At 42.9% G+C, this 20,888-nt stretch overlaps 2 protein-coding genes across 9 annotated transcripts; both read left to right on the top strand.

Moving 5' to 3' along the window:
* The first annotated feature begins 506 nt into the window (after window positions 1-506).
* flot1a (flotillin 1a) lies at window positions 507-8,403 on the top strand. Its single transcript, XM_046418605.1, has 13 exons — window positions 507-720; window positions 1,205-1,268; window positions 1,434-1,509; window positions 1,942-2,032; window positions 2,463-2,606; window positions 2,805-2,924; window positions 3,071-3,166; window positions 3,405-3,557; window positions 3,819-4,000; window positions 4,463-4,508; window positions 4,707-4,844; window positions 5,147-5,311; window positions 5,514-8,403. Exons 2-13 carry the CDS (start codon window positions 1,226-1,228, stop codon window positions 5,532-5,534), a joined length of 1,275 nt encoding a protein of 424 aa, XP_046274561.1. The 5' UTR covers window positions 507-720; window positions 1,205-1,225; the 3' UTR covers window positions 5,535-8,403.
* A 585-nt stretch (window positions 8,404-8,988) lies between these two features.
* znf384a (zinc finger protein 384 a) lies at window positions 8,989-20,670 on the top strand. Of its 8 annotated transcripts, none has more exons than XM_046417920.1 (12): window positions 8,989-9,142; window positions 10,680-10,751; window positions 11,133-11,200; window positions 11,996-12,311; window positions 12,794-12,916; window positions 13,155-13,318; window positions 13,461-13,537; window positions 13,730-13,831; window positions 15,969-16,091; window positions 16,587-16,665; window positions 16,816-16,974; window positions 17,352-20,670. In XM_046417920.1, exons 3-12 carry the CDS (start codon window positions 11,138-11,140, stop codon window positions 17,757-17,759), a joined length of 1,614 nt encoding a protein of 537 aa, XP_046273876.1. In that variant the 5' UTR covers window positions 8,989-9,142; window positions 10,680-10,751; window positions 11,133-11,137; the 3' UTR covers window positions 17,760-20,670. The 8 variants fall into 8 exon arrangements, with proteins under 8 accessions (XP_046273876.1, XP_046273869.1, XP_046273870.1 ...); XM_046417913.1 differs by having other exon boundaries at window positions 13,730-13,954; window positions 15,924-16,091; XM_046417916.1 differs by lacking the exon at window positions 8,989-9,142 and adding an exon at window positions 9,156-10,456 and having other exon boundaries at window positions 13,730-13,954; window positions 15,924-16,091.
* Window positions 20,671-20,888: the final 218 nt, after the last annotated feature.

The following is a 20,888-nucleotide window of genomic DNA, read 5'->3' as shown; positions in this document are numbered from 1 at the left end:
TGAAAATGTATGTTATCATAAATGATTTGTCAACTTATGTTTCACTGAAGATTATTTAAGGTTATTCAACATCTGACTTTTCTTGAGAAGCAAAAAATACATGTTAATAAAGTAGAGAGAGCATAGTTATTAGAACCGAAGATCACCCTGATATTTGGATGTATTTGCATCTGTAAATGGAGATATCGAGATTAAATTAAAAATTAAAATTAATTAATTATCATTATAAATAAAAACTGTATAACAAAACGTTTCCGAGTTTTTGTTTAAAATAGTTTACTAAATGCATTTATATTTTTCTGGCATGCACGTATCCAATTTGGAGTTTGTCAAACAGGTGTGTTAAACATGCATTGATAATAAAGTAAAACAACAATAAAAAATACATCTGAAGAGATTTTATGCACTGAACCATATTTGTTTACATCGTGGAAGACAGTACTTCACAAGCCCTGATAGTGGCCACTGAATGGATTAACGTTGAGTCGCAGCAGTTCCCCACCAGCCCACTAGATGGCGGACTGACGCACCTTGAATGGTGGGCATGCTCCATAAGCCGCTGAGCTGCGGTTCGTGTTGTATTTGCTCGCCGCAGCAGTTGACTCCTAACGGGAATAACCGTCAGCTGGGATAAAATTACATTCATTTGAGCCAAGACAGAGCTATTTTAATTCCGCCATTTTCTGCTCTACTTGAACCGCATCGTTGATATTCTAAGCGGTACGTGTGTGACTCTATTACGGCTCTCCATCCATTCTCGACTGTAAACACACATTTGTATGTGCCAAATTGGGTACCGAAGAGACAGCTAACATAGCAAATTGAACAGAGTGTCGTGTACAGATTTTTTAAAGCATCAGTCTCTGAAAAATCGTTGTCTCTGTGGGATTTCTGTTATTCGTGCGGCTTTTCTTGCGGATTTTACTGCGCAACATTTGCGTAAATTAGATTTTAGCGCTGCTGGTCTGCTGCTGTCTGGTGCCCGTCAGGACTCCTCCCTCTTCTGTAATCAGGGGATGCTACAGCATAAAACGTTACAGATTTTTTGGAGGCCTTGTTTCTGAAATTGTATACTAAACCAGATAGTAGAAGTGATGCCCACCTTTCTGCACCTGTCACGCATTGATGCCGCTGGGTTTGTAAGGTTGAGACTTCAATCGGGATTTCCTTTTACGTAAAATCTGCTTCTGTCTGTGGTTTGCAGTCTGCAGGAGGATCAGCAAACATGTTCTACACCTGTGGTCCCAACGAGGCTATGGTGGTGTCAGGTAAAATCCTTTTTTTAAGGATTTATCACAGCATCCAATGTCTTAACTTACAGTTTGTAGTTGTTGTTAATCACTTATTTCCACCCATTTGAAGGATTTCATTCAGTGTGGACAAACACACACTTCGTTCATGTCGTTCAGCCTTCCTCCTCTCATCTCTCCCAGGGTTCTGCCGTTCTCCTCCGCTGATGATAGCTGGAGGCCGAGTCTTCGTCATCCCGTGCATTCAGCAGATTCAGAGGTTGGCACATGTGGAGGATTTGTGTTGTGTCCAACACATGAATTTACATTCAGTGGCATTTGGGAGACACTTTTTAGCTGATGTTTATACCAGATGTACAACCAGTGGCAAAAGGTGCTGAAGGATATTGATAAAAAGGTGATAAATCCCAAAGATATGATTGCACATGCTGCACATAAACCGTTGCTTACCTCATAAGAGCAGTTTGATTTCTGTCTCCCTGTCAAATCAAACACATGTGGCCTGCAGACCGGGACACATTTGGATCTGGCCTTGATCCTGTACCTGTAAAACACTCCACTCAGTGCTTTCAACTCAATATGAGTACAAACTGGGAATGACTACACTTTAATGCATACCATTAGAGAGGGAGGAAATCAGTCGATCAATAATCATCCTTTCCTGTATGTGTCTTGCCCTGCGTCTCTCCAGGATTTCCCTGAACACGCTGACTCTGAACGTGAAGAGCGATAAGGTCTACACTCGCCACGGGGTTCCGATCTCTGTCACCGGAATAGCCCAGGTCAGGAGGTTTTCCTCAGGTGGCAGGTGTAGTTTGGCCGTCGTGGCTCCTCCACATTTACGAGTGTGTGACGAGAGACCAGACGAGAGCGAGTGGACGTAACAGGCCGAGGAACAGATAAAAACGACTAAAAGATGTGAAATTTCTGCCTTCACATGTCCTTTAATGTATTTATTGTGGTGACTCAAGTAGTCTGCTGTAAACTCATCAGTGATGAGTTCCAGCTTTTAATTGATTTTATTTGTGCCTATTTAAATAAAGTCTGTATTCCCATCCAAATGTAGGTTCAGCCACATTTGACTCCAGATTTTCCATCTCATTTTTAATGTTAGTGTTGGTTTGCGTGCAAAACCAGCTGCTGTACTGAAGCCAGCATCGTGTCAGTGTTTCTCTGTAGTCCTAAGAATAACTGAGCTGCTCTTTACTGCAGATGAAGATCCAGGGTCAGAATAAACAAATGCTGGCTGCTGCCTGCCAAATGTTCATGGGAAAGTCGGAGGCCGAGATCGCTCAGATCGCCTTGGAGACGCTGGAGGGACACCAGCGGGCCATCATCGCCCACCTGACTGTTGAGGTGAGCTGATCTGATGGTGGTTTGCTTCAGCGTTCATTTTACTGGATATTTAAGTTTTGTTTATGTCCCATAGCTTTCCCAACTGTAAAGGCACACTAAGAGCCCCACATCAAACAAAGATGCCAAAGACGGGGCTGACATGTAAAACTTGCACTGCACTCTGGCTTCCACATCGCAGTAAACCTCTTCCCCTTACAGGAGATCTATAAGGACCGAAAGAAGTTCTCAGAGCAGGTTTTCAAGGTGGCCTCCTCTGACCTGGTCAATATGGGCATCAGTGTGGTCAGCTACACGCTCAAAGATGTCCACGACGACCAGGTAACCTCATACCTTCCAATTAGTATTGATTGATTTTCGTTGTGTTTTCTGTTTTTTGCTGCCAGAGCAAATTTCTGCCTCTTGGATTAAATCTGCCCGGAGTGAAAACTGCATGTCTGATTATTCTATCTCCTCCTGGTACGCAGGATTATCTGCATTCGCTGGGGAAGGCTCGGACGGCCCAGGTTCAGAAAGACGCTCGCATCGGGGAGGCCAAAAACAAGAGAGATGCTGTGATCAGGGTGAGACACGTCACATTGTCTGCATCCTCTCGAATACTGTGTTTCATATCAGCATTAACATCTTCTTTGCTCCAGGTGGCAACGGGGTCAAGTCCGTTTTGCTCAGTCACCAGTGATATCTGTCTACACTTAAAAATACAACCTTCTGTATTTTTAGCATCCTCAGCCTGCTTTGAAGAGTTAAGCACACTGATCCATTGATTCCCCCCTCCTTCCCTGTCTCTTTCTCTTTCTGCAGGAGGCCCACGCGATGCAGGAGAAAGTGTCGGCTCAGTACAAGAACGAGATCGACATGGCGAAGGCCCAGAGGGACTATGAGCTGAAGAAGGCGGCGTACGACATCGAGGTCAACACCAAGAAGGCTGAGTCGGAGATGGCCTACCAGCTGCAGGTACACCAGAGTGAATCAGAGCTGCTTTATTTGATCGGCAAGCTGGAGGTTTGTAGAGAAATGTTGAGCTGCACACAGATGATCTGACACCTGGATGCTGTTAGAATCATGTAAACAGGGTTGTCTCACGTTCATCAAATCCCACATGTGAGCGAAAGCAGCATGAGACCCGATCACAGTGTAAAGACACTCATTCATCAAACTTGTCATAATACTGAATGACTAAATATGACCTGTATGTACTGTATCTTCCTTTGCCAGGTAGCGAAAACCAAGCAGCGCATCGAGGAGGAGAAGATGCAGGTGCAGGTGGTTGAGCGGACGCAGCAGATCATGCTGCAGGAGCAGGAGATCACCCGCAGGGAGAAGGAGCTGGAGGCCAAGGTGAAGAAGCCCGCAGACGCTGAGAGGTACCGCCTGGAGAAACTGGCTGAGGCCCAGCGGTGAGTCGCAAGGCTTTGCTGTCTTACAGCTGCTCCTCCTAAACAACAGGGAGGTGGTGTTAGGAGGCAGCAGAGTTCAAGGCCCCTGTGTGTTCAGCATGTGTCATCAAGCAGGATACTGAATCTTCACTCTGTGGCTGAGATGACATTTTGCAGAAAGCGTTTTGGTTGAGATTAATTATCATCCCTCGTGTACCAAGCTTATATCTCTAAAACTCTCAGGTGGTACTTTAGGCAGATCTTTGCCCTCACTTTGCAACTTTTTTACATCAACTCACAAATTTATTTTGAAGAAAAAATCTCAGTGTACCGTGGTGACAAGGTGTGAGGACATTAAATAAAATTCTGTACTTCTGTGGAGGAAATTAAAATGATGATTAAGTGAAAATAAAGCTGTACCATAATACGGTTCGCTGTTTGCTCTTTGCATGACTCTGCATTTCCTTCTCTCTTCCCGTCCAGCCTCAAGTTGATCATGGAGGCCGAGGCTGAGGCCGAGTCCATCAGGGTGAGTCACAGATCACTGCAGCAAAATCCAAACTTTATGGTCTTTTAGTTTTCTGAATAATTTAAAATGGACATTGTGTTGAGAATTTTGTGAAATCTTTCTGCCTTGTCTTGTCATGTATGAAGTGTCCAGGTAGCAGTTGTCCTTTGTAGGGCCGAGTATTCTGGTAAAGTAAGCACTTCCTCTCGTCTCCTTCAGATTAAAGGTGAGGCTGAGGCGTTTGCAGTGGAGGCCAAGGGTCGCGCTGAGGCAGAGCAGATGTCGAAGAAGGCAGAGGCCTTCCAGCAGTACAAGGATGGAGCCATGGTGGACATGTTGCTGGAGAAACTGCCTCTGGTGAGAGACAACACGTTGTATAGTCCATAAACATTCATTAATACAATGGTCTGTTGTTATTTTATGCACCTGCTGTATGTGAGTAGTTTAGGGTTACAAATCCATGACTAATTATTGGATCTGTTTAGTGCACCTTTTACAAATCACATGATGTGGTAGATGTGGTAGCTCAGAGGGTAAGGAGTTTGTACAGGTTTGATTATTGTGCCGTGTACCCAATTTCCCCCAGGATCAATAAAGTATTTCTGATTGTGAATAAAGTGTTTCTGATTTAACGTTTGATAGCTTCTGTCTTCCACCAGATGGCAGAAGAGATCAGCAAGCCTCTGTGTGAAGCCAACAAGGTTACCATGGTGTCCAGTGGAAACGGTGAGGTGGGAGCAGCCAAACTGTCAGGGGAGGTGCTGGACATCATGACCCGCCTGCCTGAGACGGTGGAGAAACTGACCGGAGTCTCCATCTCCCAGGTGACACCTTCACGTGTGCACTTCCTTCTCATATTCTACTTTGTGTTACTGGACTTGCTTCCTTCGGTCCGATACGATCCGATGTTTTCCTGTCGATATTTTGTGAGGCCGAACTGGACTGTAAATGAGCTTTGAGAATGCCACAGAGCTACAGAGACATGTTGACCTGAAAAGACATTCCTCTCTGTCCCTCTCTGTGCAGGTGTCCTCTCGTACAGGCTGAAGCGAACCAACCAGTGGTGACCAGGCAGACCCACCGTCCTATCAGCTGCCTGGACTCTCTGCATGAGTCTGCTAACACCAACAGCCTCTCTCTTCTACTCATGTCTTACCTCATCTGTGTGGCTGTTTTCCCTCGTGTTGCTCTGTCGACGTTTCACTTTGATTTATTTGTGTTGTGAAAGTGGCGTACTGTTAGTCTCTTTAGGGTTGTTTTTTTTGGCCACTTGATGCTCAGCTCAGTCCAGGGTGGAGTATCACAGTCCTCTGCCTTATGTCCTTTCCTGCCTTCTTATCTTTACATTATACCACAATTTGTCACTCTAATGAGAAAGTCTGCGTTCGTCGCCTTTTGTCTCAGTCTGTCCCCGATGTCAGTGTTTACCGTCAGCGTCTCCTCCATAACTGCCTGTGCACTGCCTTGCTGCCAGACCTTAAGTGCATCTTAACAATGAATATAAACATACATTCAAAAACATCATTTGCTAACGCTTTTAACACTCAACCCACAACCACAGCCTGTGTGATGAGCCATCGCTCATCTCTCGTCATGTATTTCTGACATAATTCATATTTAATTTATCAGGAGAGATTAGGGTAATCCTGCTGTCAGGTCATCTGTGTCTGTGTATTTGTCACTGTTTTCTGTGTGTGGTCTGCATCTGCTGCTGCTGTCTTCTCGTCTTGTCTTGGTGAATCAGTTAACATTTTTAAGCATATTTTTTGAGGACCTTTTGCTTAAGGAATACCAGTATGATGTAGAGGCAACAATCAAACATTGAAAACCAGTGCAGGAGCCCTTCACTACTGTTTTCTCTGTCACTTTATGCAAAAATGTTAGGAAATGTGATGCACGTTCGGTAACCGTGACCCACCTGTAGGTTCCTCTTCTCTGACTTCAGACACTACGTCTTTGTTATCTTGTTGATATTTTTACATTTACTGTCAGGGCACTGTGATGGTTAGTTTGAACACCACCGGATGCTCGCCGGGTCAGGAAATTCTGCTCATCTTGCTGTAAACCTTGTTGTCGTGATAATATGAATTATGATGTTTTTCTGAAAGTTTATGGTTGAGCAAAATAGAAATTTATAAAGGACAAAAGCACTTTGCTTTCATCATCATCTGATGCTGGCGGGTCGCAGGTCACGGCCATCTTTTCCTGAGGACACTTTAACAAAACAGATCGAGGCTAAAGCATCTGTGCTAAAGCCCAGTAATGCAGGCATTGTACTAAAAGTATACCTTAAGTAAAGTGGTGTTATTTGTGTTATTATTGCCAGTTATGTAGCAGCTCTCATAAAGGTGGAGCTTGTAGAACTGAAGGAAAATGTGGTGTGAAGTATAGCTTTAACCTTCTGTTGTAGCAATGGGAATTATCAGCGTAATTACGAGATAACTGTATTAAAATGCTGCATTATTTATCACTATTGTTTTTTCATCTAAAAGGATGCAGATGAGGTGCTGAACGGAGAGTTAGGTTTGTGACAGTCAAGTATTATCAGCCTGTACTTCAAGGAAAGTGATGTTATCCGACTTGATATTTGACGTTTAAACCAAACAACCTGTTCCAAGTAAATCTCATGCTTACGAGCAGTTTTAAATCTTTCAGTCAATGCATCTGTCACCTGGACCGATAATCCTCTCAAGTGTTGGATCTGAGAAAGTATTCCAACTTGCCTTATACCCCAACGCCGTCACACCGTCACCCTCGACGTCACCACAGTCCCTGGCTGGGTGCTCAGAGCGCTTAATGTTGGCACTGCATCTCTTTTTTATTTAATCTGTGTACATTTTAAGGCATGAAAAGCTACTTAAACAATTAAGAATCTTTACAATCACAACACTAACACAAGCAGTACATTTAACCAAGAGTATTTTTATTTCTTTGATACTCAAACGGGCTGCTGTTTGTTTGTCTGCGACTGTCTTCTCTGCTCAGCTAATTACACTACAGCCAAATGTATAGACGTGGCCTTCTGAAGGTCATTTTAGTTATTTAAAGATAAGTAATACTGCTTTAATGCATGCACTACCACCTGTCACACTTTAACTATAATTTAATCTTTCAAATGCATATCTTTTCAGACAGGTTGCTGTATCATACCAAAGTAGCAGGAGATTTTATTTATTGGTTAGCGACAGAAAATGAAACGTGATCTTTGTTCGTCTGAGTGTTTTAGGTATACTGATACTCTGAAGTGGCACCACAGACATGTATTTATGCAGTATATATTTGATATTTGACTCAGTAGCGTTGTTTGCTTCACAGGTCACCAGTAACAGCTAACTCTGCTAACTCCTACTAACAGCCTCAGTGTTACGTTACAAATGTATTTACGCTGTAGCGTGTAGAGTTCTCTGTTGTTTCCCGTGTTGTTTCTGGTGAAGTTGGAAGACACCACTTTGTTTCTTTTTAATTGCTCTCTGTGCACTTCAGGAATTTTGTGTTTTTAGGAAACGTGTACCCAGTAAACTTGTCATTGAATTAAATTCCAAAAAGAAAACCACTGATGTCATTTACTGTTTTTGAAAACAGAATTGTTATATTCCATATTCTGCTCATCTGACTTTGCTGACGTATTATTTTTGTTCCAGTTTCTATTTTAATTAATCATCACCTGCAATTTGTGTTGATTTTATATTGTAATGTTTTTCACTGGGACCCTTTGAAGAACAGCCCTTACATGCATGCTGGGGTCCTAATAATAAAGTTTTTTGTTTGTTTTTTCAGTTACAGTGACTTGCCTAAGAGAAACCTGTTTGTGAATTTAATATGTGTTTTGTGTTAAAGCCGCCATGGCTCTGGTTCTTTGACAGTCTGCTTTAGCTGACGCAGACTGAAAATAAATACAAATGGAAACTGTTAATAGTGTTTTTAAATTTGGGACGGAAGAGCACTGCAGAAATGATGTTTTGTTCTGTTTTTTAAATTGGAAGTTTTATTGAAATTAATGTGTGAATCACGTAATGCTGAAGAGCATAGCCATAGAAACGGATAATCAGCAACAACGCACACTGACGGGATAATTAATACACCGGAAGGCACTGATGCTGGCAGATCTATCCAGGTATCCCAAAATAGCCAAACTAGTACAGGAAGTAAAATGATTTTGCTTTCAAAGTACAGATACAAATGGCCGGAGGTGAAAAAAACCCCAGACTTTAAAATGTACGTAAAACCAAATTCAAAACGCTCAGTAGAATAGATACATTAGGTCTACAAATGGAGTTCTGTGCCTGACGCCAAAATGACGGTAGAGTTGAATAGTTCATTAAATATTCTCAATATAAGAAGAAACGACAATTTTTCTATCTTATTACAATATCCGCTTGCGTAGTGAATGCTTTCTTATAGGAAAAGTTCTTTTCTGATGAAAACCCGACGGATGTTAATATGGGTTTTATTTTGAAATACCTGACCGGAAATGCAACCGTCTAAGTATTTGCCTGACTTTACTCTGCTGAGGAGCGCTGGAGGGAAAAAAAGGAAAAAAAACGAAGAAAAAAAAGGCACATCTGAGGGGTTTGAGGGGCGGATTTGGACAAAGTTTCCCAACTGTCCCGACCCGAGGAACCTCCGGGGGGGTTGACGGGGAATCGATTTCACCGGTAATTAACACAGGAGTTATTAGTCGGTTGTTAATTATCTGTTATTTTCAGTGAGTCTGAGAGCACTGTCGTCCCAGCCGCCGGAAGTCTGCATGAAGCTGCGTCTCCCACAGAGGCAACGGCGTCGACGTTTTTTTTCTGTCTTCGTTTTTTTTATTCGAGACTTTTTTTTCTCTTTTTTTATTTTCACTCGGCGAGATGAGCAGGGAGTGAGGAATGGAGGCGTAGGGAGCATAGGGTGTTTGTGTTTACTAAGCGACACGCTAGTTATGCAGATGAATATACAGGCCTGCTTGTAGCTAGAGCAAGCCAGCGAACAAAAGGAGAAATTTAATGGAGGCAAGTTAGCTAGCGCCCTTGTCTTGTTGCGTTAACCAGCTAACGCTAGCCATGTTTGTTTACAACTCGGATATCTCATGAAGCGCTTGGCAGCTGGTTAGGTGCAGTGTAACACAGCCAGTCTGAGTACTTTGCAAAGGGCTTCCCGATTTAAACGAATTTCTTACAAATTCGTATTTACAAGATTTCACCAATCACCGCTAACGTTAGTCCGCAGCTAGCAGTGCCACAGTTTGGACAGCCAGCTTGTGCCCCTCAACAAAAAATGTCTCTGAATCGCTGTTTCTGTAGTGCACTGATAATGTGGCCCCCAGACTGCCAGATCGCAATAGTCTGTGAGAAATTAATTAGTTGATTTTCACCTGAAGCTTCGCTCATAATGTTATTTATTGGTTGTGCAACTACAGAGACGAGACTCATGAAAAATAACGTAAAACATTCCTCGAGTTCTGCATTGTCAATGTTTTGCATGAAATATACTCTTGCTTCAGTTGTTTCAGCGTCTGTCTTGTTAGTGTATTACTTTGTTATCTTGAAGTTTATTTTCATGGGCCTGTTTTTCCCTAAAGGGCAGTGGTCACTTATCTTAAAACTCCTTTCAGCTTAACTAGCGCGTAATTACCTGCATGCTTTTCTTAGTTTGCGAGCAATATGACCATGCATGACATTCACAATGTTAACATGCATACAGAAAACCAAACCGCAAAGTGTGTGGCAAATAAAGTGAAGATGCATGCCAAAATAGAACAATGAAACTATGAAACTTCCTTCTTTATGCTACAGAAAACATGTTGCATATGTGTCAGTGGGAGATGATCAGAAAGCAGAACATCAGAGGTTTGATAGTGAAAAGTTAGACAGTTGTCTTGTAAACAGTGAGTGTTGTCTTCAGCAAACGATACACACTGTTACTTTGAACACATGCTGCACTAGCGTCTAGTTTGGGAGAACATGCCTCTTGTGTTGCTTTTCCAGGTAATAATTTTGACACAGCATTGTTTGATTTTCCGAAATTAGACTGAGTAACATGTTGCTGATACAGCAAGCACACTAAGATTGAGTAAATGGCAGCACATACTGTCTAAAGGACTGATGAGGACATGCATGGGCTGTGTAACAAAACCTTATCAGAATCCTCAAAGACTTATTATTATTATTAGTGTTTTCTCATCTCTTGCCTCTTCTGTCCTCCTGCCAGTTCTTTTATGTCCATCTCTCCCAGAATTGAGCATCTTTACCTGATTCCTTTCACATCCTCTTCTCTTTAAAGGTGAGAACAGCCCTAACAGCACAAATCTAAAGCATTTCCCATAAACTGGTCAGTTCTGTAACATCTGCCTTACACTTTTGTAATGAAATGCCTCAAAACAATGGCTGCAAAGTAACATATTTACAGGACATATTAACCAGCCACAACTAAAATTTAGCAGCATATGCTGCACACTGATCCTGACACTTGGACATGTTCAGTGTGTGAGCTGATGGAAGGGAGGATACTTGGAAAGGAAACAAACAAAGATGATTGAAACGTAGCCATGCATGGTCTCGTTTCACATGACAGTAAAAAAATAAAAAACAAAAAAAATTCTAAGAAGGAGGAAGAGGAGGACAAGGGCAGGTGTTTTCTAAGTGTGTTGCTTTTTAATTACAGAAATAATGGACGATTCCCCTTTCAACTCATCATACTTTTGGTCTCCCGTCCCCACTGTACAAGGACAGGTAGACACAAACTTATTGTTGGAATTGTCTTGAAATACACATGGTATAATGGTATGTGTGTCAAAAGATACCCGCAAGGGATTATCGCTTTGACTGTTAATGGAAATACTGTAAATACTACATCACACCGAACAATAATTTGAGCCTGAACATACTGTTAATGACACCACCGGATAATGCTCGCTTAGTCTGTGAAGCTGGCTTAACCTCACATTGAAGTTGGTTGAATATGAGCTCTTGACATGATGAGGGTTCACCTAATGACATGACCACTCCTGTCCCTCTCCTGTCCCATCTCTTCATTTTTGTTCCTTTTTTGGTTGACTTTTTGCATCTCACCTTGCCTTCGTTCTCTCTTTTCTCCTTTTCCTCCTCCGTCCTCTTCCTACGTGGATAAATGAACATAACCCATCCTTGACTCCTCCTCCATCTCCACCCTCTTCTTCATTGTCTTTCCTGCTCTTCTGTCTCTTGTCATCTTCTAATCTGCCCCGCCTTCCTTCCTCATACTTCTGTCTCACTACCTCCTTTGCTTATCACCATCCTTTTGAACCCCACCTGTCTTGACCATATCTTACGGCCTCCTTCCTCATGCGTTTCCCTCTTCATCTCCCATCTCTGCTCTCACTTCCTCATCCCATATTCCTTCATCACCCCCTCTTACCTTGCCATATTTGTGAAATATCCTGATATTTTACCCTCGCCCATCCTGTACTTCTTTCCTCTTTATTACTCCCCCCTTCCTCCTCTCCTTCCAATTACCACCATCTCGCCCATCTACTCATCCCAATCTAGATCGAGAACGCCATGTTCCTGAACAAGACGAAGGAGCAGCTTGGTCCAGAGAAGGCCAATGCGCCCTCCTTCCCTCACTCCTCTGCGTCTTCCACCTCCTCCCCCCACTACCCCACGGCTGTGCTCGCCATTCCCAGCTCAGTAGACGCCGGGGTGCGGGTGGTCCCCAAACAGGAAGGAAGTGGGGGCGGAGGAGGAGGTGGTGGCAACAGCGGCAGCGCACCTTTAAGTGTGGTCGGGGGACACCTGCACCAGTCGCACACCTCCCAGAACATCACCGTTGTGCCTGTTCCTTCTACGGGTATCATGACTGCAGGTGAGTGGGCTCCTCAGTCCTTATTTCTGCCTGAATCATGACATCCCTCACTCCATGTGCCATTTCTGTTGTCGTTGTATTTGTCTGTTGGTGTCACTCTAAAATGGGTGCATGAGAGTCAGGAACACTAAAACATTCAACTACAGCTGCAGCAAATGTTGACCTGAACAATCGTACCCATAAAAGTCTCTTTGTGTTATGAGCACATTATAAGCAGAAGTTTTAAGTGTAAAGTTGTAAAGGTATATTGATCCAAATAATTAAAAAGAAGAAGAAAAGATTAGAACTGTGACAGTCTGTTGTGTTAGTGCTCTGGCTTTGACCTTACATGACTCTGCAAGTGTTTTTGTGGCTTTAAACATTGGCAGTGAATGCAATGAAGGTTACTGGGACGGTGCACATATTGAATGCCAAGAGAAAAATGTAAAATGTTTATTCTGACCTAATGGCCAGCCAGATCACGGTTTCTCTCTTCTTCTTAGCGGGGTTAGTGATCACCACCCCTCAAGGCACACTGGTCCCCTCTGCCACCACACAGTCATTTGTAACTGGACCCCACACTGCCACCACCATGATAGTGTCTGCACTGCACCCCTCAAATACAGGTAAAACACGGGCGCAGTTCGCCGTCACTTCACGTCATACGCACAAGATTCCTGATTTCTACCCACCATTTATTTATTATTATTTAGTCCTGCATTTTTTGTGTTTTAACATCCATACACATGGAAGCATCCACACACACACATGCGCACACGTGTGTGTTTGTCCATACTCTTTCATAAGATTTGTTATTGCTCCTGACCAAGGCAGCACATCCCTTTACTTTTCTCTTGTTTCTAGACAAGAAGGAGGACATTGCTGTCCCTCCTGCAGTTGTCATGCCGACGCCATCAAAGCGAGGCAGAAAGAGCAAACAGGTGATGGGAAGAGTGCCTGGAGTGGGTGGGGTCCTCCCGTCAGGAAGTGATGCATTAATATTGGCACACCTTGCTGCGGGTGGACAGGTGAGAGTCTCCTGTATTCCTTGTCTTTTGTTTATGTTCATTTGTTTCACTTCTGATACAGCTATTTCAGATTGCCGGTGCATGAATTGTCAGTGCTTGCACTTTTTTTACTCTTAATTAATATCTTATTATTGTGTTACAGCACCACAGTACTGACCCGTATGACCTGTCAAATGATGAGGACGATCATACTAACAAAGATGGTCCCAAATCCTACAGGTAGTGGAACAATACTGAGATCAGACAAAAGCCTTACTGTTAGTGGCATCACAGATTTTTATTGAACATTTCAAACAAAAACATCACTATAGACAGAAGACTCTACTTGTTAGCCCACATGTAATAAACCCACCTTCACCGCTTTGTGTGCCGTAAAGGTTTTCTCCTCTCTCTCATTCCTCACTTGCCAAGGTGTCGGATGTGTGCAGTGACGTTCTTCAGCAAGTCAGACATGCAGATCCACGCCAAGTCCCACACTGAGGCCAAGCCCCACAAGTGCCCTCACTGCTCCAAGTCGTTTGCCAACTCCAGCTACCTGTCCCAGCACATCCGCATCCACAGCGGGGCCAAGCCCTACACCTGCACCTACTGCCAGAAAACATTCAGGCAGCTCAGCCACCTACAGCAGCACACACGGTACTGGGCTGAGTGGTTTGTGTGGTGCGTGTGTGCGTGCCTGCTTGTCTGTGTCTTTTCTGTTGTTAAAGCACATGTGTTGGCCTGGCTGTGGTGACTGATGAAGGGAGGAAGGGATGGAGAGTTGGGGAAATGCAAGGGCCTTTGGGTGAGTGTTGACAGTGTAAAGCTCTTTTTGCGCAGTCTGAAGCCGTGTTTCCAACCAAAGTCCCCAGAACTTTTGTCCCACAATTCCTTCAGTCCATTGCTGTGTGCATTTCCACTGCAGTCCAAAGACATGGGAGGAACAACCAAATTGGTCCACTGATGTGTGAAAAGTGACGGCTGTTACACATTATTTTTGTGCCGGACCATATGAACATTGAAGCACAATGAAAAGTTCTTATGCTTGTGGAAAGTTCCTCCCAAAGTTCCAGTCCTGGGCAAGGTTCGTATCTTGGAAACACGGCTTACCAAATCTAAATAAATCGTTGTGCTAAATTTTGTTGTAAATTTATCGATGTAGACGTTTTCCTTTCTGGTAACTGACTGACTGTCACGACAGGAAGCCAGTTTCATCATTAAATTTATCAGTTACTTTGATCACTTATGAGCTGAAATTCTCTGAGAAAACACAAGAGCCTGGATGGTTGCTGCTAGAGGTTAACCTACAGTATCAGTTAGCACCAACACATACCTTCACACAGCAGGCCGTTGGTGTTAGCTTTGTCATCCTCCTGCTGATTCTGTCACATGCTTTGTACCGCATGCATGCTGCTTTGTCTTCGTTGTTCTGTTTTCCTTTGTTCCAACTCTTTCTAATTCTTTGATTTGAAGCATGTTCTGGAGGCTTTTCACTGCCATCAGGGTTACTTGAGATGTTGAAACACCCCCTTTTCCTTTGAATTTCATGCTAAGAGCAAAAAGCATTGAAAACATCATTTTTGGTAAGGTAACATTGGGGAGATAATAGCACTGATTACCTTCATGGTAAACCAGAATGTTGCAAATGAATAATTTCCCTGATGTTTAACTGGAAAATTTAAAGTTAGACTAGTCAACTTGTTTTAATGTAAGTAAACACTTGAGCACAATTTAATCTGTCTTAAGGTTAAATGTTGTAGCAACGTTTAAATGACTAGTCAACAAATCATGCACATTCCTAATGACAAAGTTGATTATTAGATGGTAAAAATATTGTCAACTCAAAACTCAGTCAGTTATTATATACTGTGCACACTAACTGTGTATGATGATTTACCCCTTAAAACAATACACACTCCTTATTCCATTCTTTCACCGCACCGAGTCTGCCTGCATGTTTCACACTCGCTCACGATCGCATTTCCAACACAGAAACCACTAGTCCACATTGAGAATAGTTTTGCTTGTGTTACATGCATCCGTGTGTGACCACGTAAGACATGAAAGCACGTGCCTCCCATTCATGCCGCCATAAGTTTTGTGTTTGACCTTGTCTTTCACCTTCTTCATGTTTTCATTTCCCCTATTGCCATGCACCAGGGTTTCTTTGGTGGTTCCAGGCCATTAATTTTAAGCAGGAAGATGCGCTCCACTGACCTGCCATTCATCTCAAATTTATATTTCAGTTTGAGTGCAGCAGAGCAGAGCCAGACATTCATAGACACCCTCACACTCCACTCAAAGCAGCCCACACCAAATGGAGAGACTGAGAGACTGAGAGAGAGAGAGAGAGAGAGAGAGAGAGAGAGAAAAGCGTGACTGTGCTTGCTGTATGTTTTCGTTCTGTGTTTTCACAACTCAGACACAGCACAAAGAGCACACTGTCAGACGTAATGATCTGTGATCAATGAAACTGATCACAGATCCTGTCAGCATTAACGCATGATTTGGTCTTCAGTTCATCGTGAAGTTTGGTCATGCTGTAGTTTAAAAATCTCTCGCTGTTTCTCTCTCTGTTTCTCTGTCTCTACTCCCTCACCCCTCCGATCCCGGTTTCCCGTGTTAGAAACCACACTGAGGCCAAGCCCCACAAGTGTCCCCACTGCTCCAAGTCGTTTGCCAACTCCAGCTACCTGTCCCAGCACATCCGCATCCACACCGGGGCCAAGCCCTACACCTGCTCCTACTGCCAGAAAACATTCAGGCAGCTCAGTCACCTACAGCAGCACACACGGTACTGGGCTGGGCGGGGCTGTGTGGGAGTGAATGCCCAAATGTGTTTGTGTGTGCGTGGATGGGAGCAGGTGTGTGGAGAGTTGTGGCGTTGTGATTGTTTGCATCTTTTTGCACTTGACTTTTTGTGTCTGTCAAATTTTGGAGGCAGGCTGTGTTGGAGTGGAAGTTTGTTTTTAAGTAATTGAAATCGTAGTTGCCAAACTGAAAGATCAGATCTTACACAAAGTGGCCTTAACATTTGATTCACAGCCAGGACTTGGCTTATGGTCCTGTCTTGAATGGGTCAACACTTTAAATTATTATAGAAGCTACATTCCAAGGCCGTGGTCCACAGCTTCTGCCTACATTATGTAATGGTGCAAAGACGAGATGATACTCACCTGAAACCCCTGAAGCGGTACAAACAACCACAAACTTTTCACACCTTCAAGTCATTATGCATAATCGTATACATTTTCTTATTTTCTTGCTGTACGCCTCCCTTATCTTTCAGGATTCACACTGGTGACCGACCGTACAAGTGTAACCATCCTGGCTGTGAAAAATCTTTTACTCAATTGTCCAACCTACAGGTAAAAGAATTCACAGGTTTGGTCCTTTGTATATCACTGATGAATATAAAGTCCAACGGCTTTCAATAGACACTTTTGGCTACTCTCCACATGAGATTGTGTATATGGAGAACATCACTTACTGGCCTCCTCTCTTCCTTCCCCTCACAGTCTCACCGCCGGCAGCACAACAAAGACAAGCCGTACAAGTGCCACAACTGTAACCGTGGTTACACAGATGCTGCCAGCCTGGAGGTGCACCTGTCTACACACACCGTCAAACATGCCAAGCTGTTCTCCTGTGGCCTCTGTAACCGATCGTATACCTCGGTAGGCTCTCAGGCTTGTTGAACATCAGACACAGTATTCACACAGGACTCGGGTGTCACAAAGATAACGTACGGCGGAGGCTGGCAGGAATTACAGGCTTGGAGTATCTGTGTTATAGTTCCCAGTAGTACATAACTCATCAGTAAATATAATTCCTCAGCGTGATACCCCAAATATTTATATTTATAGTTGGCATGTTCTGAGTTAAGAAGTCCCTTGAGTTTTGTCCTTAAGGCTGAGTGTGGAATTCAGTGTTGACTTGTCTTGCTTCATAACCTATGGGGCTTTTCCTTAAGCATGTGCATGAATATACTTTTTTATCTCTGTATTTTTAGAATCATCTCTTTCATGTCTTTTTTTTCTCCTCACAACCCCAGGAGACGTATCTGATGAAACACATGAGGAAGCACAACCCCGACCCGCTAACAGTAGCAGCAACAGTGGCTGCTCAGCAGGCCCAGGGCCTTACACCAGGCGGAAGCGGCAGAGGCCGAGGTCGTGGCCGAGGAAGAGGCGGGGGCAGAGCAGGCCAGCTCCAAAGCCAGACCAACCCTAACAACACCACCCAGAACCCTAACCCCGGACCCCCAGGCAGCTACCAGTCACACCAGCAGCCCTCGGAAGCTGTGGTTCAGTGCCCGTTTGACCTGCACCAGTACAAGACAGTGTCAGCCAGTGAGATCCAATACAAACCAGTCACTGTGGCAGACCTGCCAGTGACCCACAAAGACCTCTGCCTCACCGTCTCCACATCAGCCATACAGGTGGAGCACATGAACTCATAGGCTGCGTCTTCCCACTCTGTTCAAGGAATTTCTAATTGTGTCCGCAGTGTACAAAGGTCCATATGTAACAAGTAATTTAACTGTATTCAGTATTACAGTCCTCATAACCAAGAAAAAAAAATGACCAATAGGGTGGAGAGTTTGCCACCACCCTGTTAGCCAAATGCAAATCATCTGGTTTCCTGATACTGAACTGAATTTGAAAATGGAGCCGGTAACTCGTGAAATTGAGATCCTCTTTCCTCGAGAAATTGAGGTTTGCATTCTTTAAGTTAAATTATTTTGAAAGAGGGTGATCTGTGATTTTCAAAGATACAAGAAAAATTTAACCCCCTCATTGCCACTGTTCCCTTCATTTTAAGAAGCTTTAATGCTGACAACACCATTAAATTACTTGTTAGAACACAGATATTTTACAGTGCGCTCCTCAGGATCTCTCAGGAGGAATGCTGCTCTAGGATACAGATATAAATCATTTGTTCTTCAGTCTGGAATTACAATTCACTGCTGGCTTTTATGTCTTTGTAATTGAGACGATGATAAAACGTAGCCCCTCCTTTAGCTGACTTGCTTTGTAATACACTGATCCTAAACCAGCAGTCGTCCTCTGAGAGTCTTGAGAAGCTCACTGCTGTTTCCTTTTTTTTTGTATTGCATTGTTTGCAATAGGCATCATAGGAGGGTGAAGGTGTAAAATATCTGCAAGGTAATGAATTACATTATTCTCTGCACATTTATAGTCCAGAGAATGATGTGATTTTCGATCAGATTCAGATCACATTTATCTGAACATGCACCGTTATAAAGTTCAAGCCAAAACAAGAGAGAGAGAAACACGGCAAAGAATCATGAAAGACTTTAGAACTGAAACGGCAGGGCAGTAGTACTGATCTTTAAAAAAGATGCGGTTGGATCAGAGAGACTGAATTGGATCCTGAGAAAAGACCACAAAGGAGCAGGGGCAAGAAAAAGAGAAGGATGTGGTGTAATGTGGGATTAGGCTAAAGCCTGGGGCTCAAATCTCAAAAGTGAGCATTTCACTAATCATGACGTCCCTTCTTACACCCGACTCCTCTCAGACAGCAGGGAGTTGAGGGACCGTCTCTTAGTCGGAGCTCAAAGTACTGAACAGAAGTGACGGAGCAGTTCGACATGCACTAATGTGAGGAATCTGCAGCAGAAGGAGATGGAGGCGCGAGAGAGAAAAGGGGGTTGGTGGGGCGGGTGGGGTCACAAAGAAAGCACTTGATGAAGCTTGTACTTCATGCCTACGTTTGTCATCATTGTGTACTTTTTTTTATTATATCATATGTATGTATTTTTCTACCAACAGAGGAACGTGTGAACAAAGTCGGAGAGAAAGCAGAGTGAGTGCATGAATGTGAAGGGAACAGAGAGAAAAGTCCTAACTGTGTTCTTTCCCCCTCATTTTTTGTTAGTACTCAGAGACAGTAAAGTGTCCTCCCATGAGTGAAGACAGCCCGAGTCATCATTGTCAGGGCAGTTGTTGGGGAAATGATTGTGTGATAAAAATGACTGACAGGTACTGTTATCAATCTTTTTTTTTAAAGAACTTTTCATACATATTATTACTACTTTCATTATAACTGTATTGCAAATGTTATCCACATTATTATCAATCTGAGGCATTATTGTATTGCAGTATGCTGTACATAAAATAGATAGAAAATACTTTTTCATCCGTAAAAGGGAAGTATGTCCTGTATAAAGCATATATGGAAACTAAAGGAACTCAAATTAACAAGTACCAAATCACTGGCCATTTCCCAGGATCCCAGGTCACCTTCAGGGCTGATGGTCCATAACCTCCAAGCTCAGCAAAGGCTGCAAAAGAATGATAAAGTCCACTCCTAAGAGGTTTGGAATTGCCCAAAACATTGGTTAGAATATGGCAAAATATATATAGAGATATTTTATTTTTTGTTTTTGTCATTCTGCAATGTGTGACAACATTTCCTGCAGTTTCAGCCACACTCGCTCATTCTACTTGATCATATTCATTCTGAATACGATGTAACCTGAAACGGTTTGGCCAAGGGAACTTTTTACTTATTAATAATATATGCTTATTATACAAGATTATTGTTGCGCTGTGCAAAAGTGACCCAACCCGACCTGAAAACAATTCTTAGCATTGATCAGTAGTGAGAATTTCTTCATGAACACTTTATTTACATATGATGTGAAGCCCATTATTAAATAATGATTAAACGAGGCTGTGACGTCGGTGACCTGGGACACTGCAGCCATGTTTTTGTGGAGAAGCTGTCACTACCCAATCAGAATGTCCAAGCAGCCCGTACAACCGGCTGATTGTCTTCATGTACTCCTCTTTGTATTTCATTGTGTCCTTTTATGAAAAATAACACGTTCTCAATATTAATTCTCAATGTTAATGTTATTACTGATGCTCCTGATAATAATACAGTTATTAACGACCATCTTATGCTACACTCTTGCATACTGTATGCACAGTTACACCTCTTGCTCATCCGAACAGACTGTTTCTTCCCTTAAGGAGAATAAAGTTCGAAAACAGGATTCTTTATGGTTGCCGTGTGGAACTTGAAAAATCATCAGCATGCTGGTTTTGAAACAGCAGCAGTGGGTCATGGTGAGTGTATGTGTTCAGTGGTAGTAAAAGACTTCTTGGAGAAGCTGCTAATGTGTAAATGGAAGACGAGTGAGATGTTTGTCTGGGACATTGACTCCTGCTATTAAAATTACAGCCCGGACAGATCAGTTGTGCTGTGAAGGAGAAAATATATTTTTAAAAGACTACTGATAGTTTGTCAGGGATGTGAAGCAGAATGTGTCTCAGTCTGAAATAAATATTGTACTTTTGTGGGAAAAAACATTTAAGCAAATAAAAAGAGAAAAAGGGGAGTAATACTATAGTTTGACTTGATGTAATCGCTGTGGCATAACTAGTCACTAACAGAGTATTGTAGATCATCTTGCTGTGATATCAACCTTCACAGCAGCTGACACGAAGCCTCTGGACATGTGGATGCAGTGATGATACTTTGTGTCATTTCATTTGTTTATTATCAAACTCATCATGCTAGTTATAGTTTAGTCAGCAAAAATTTAAACACCAGGAGAAGA

Source organism: Scatophagus argus, chromosome 17 (assembly GCF_020382885.2).
Source record: "Scatophagus argus isolate fScaArg1 chromosome 17, fScaArg1.pri, whole genome shotgun sequence".
Lineage (NCBI taxonomy): Eukaryota > Metazoa > Chordata > Actinopteri > Scatophagidae > Scatophagus > Scatophagus argus.
Note: the sequence above shows the minus strand (reverse complement) of the source record. Positions and strands in the feature narration are given on the sequence as shown.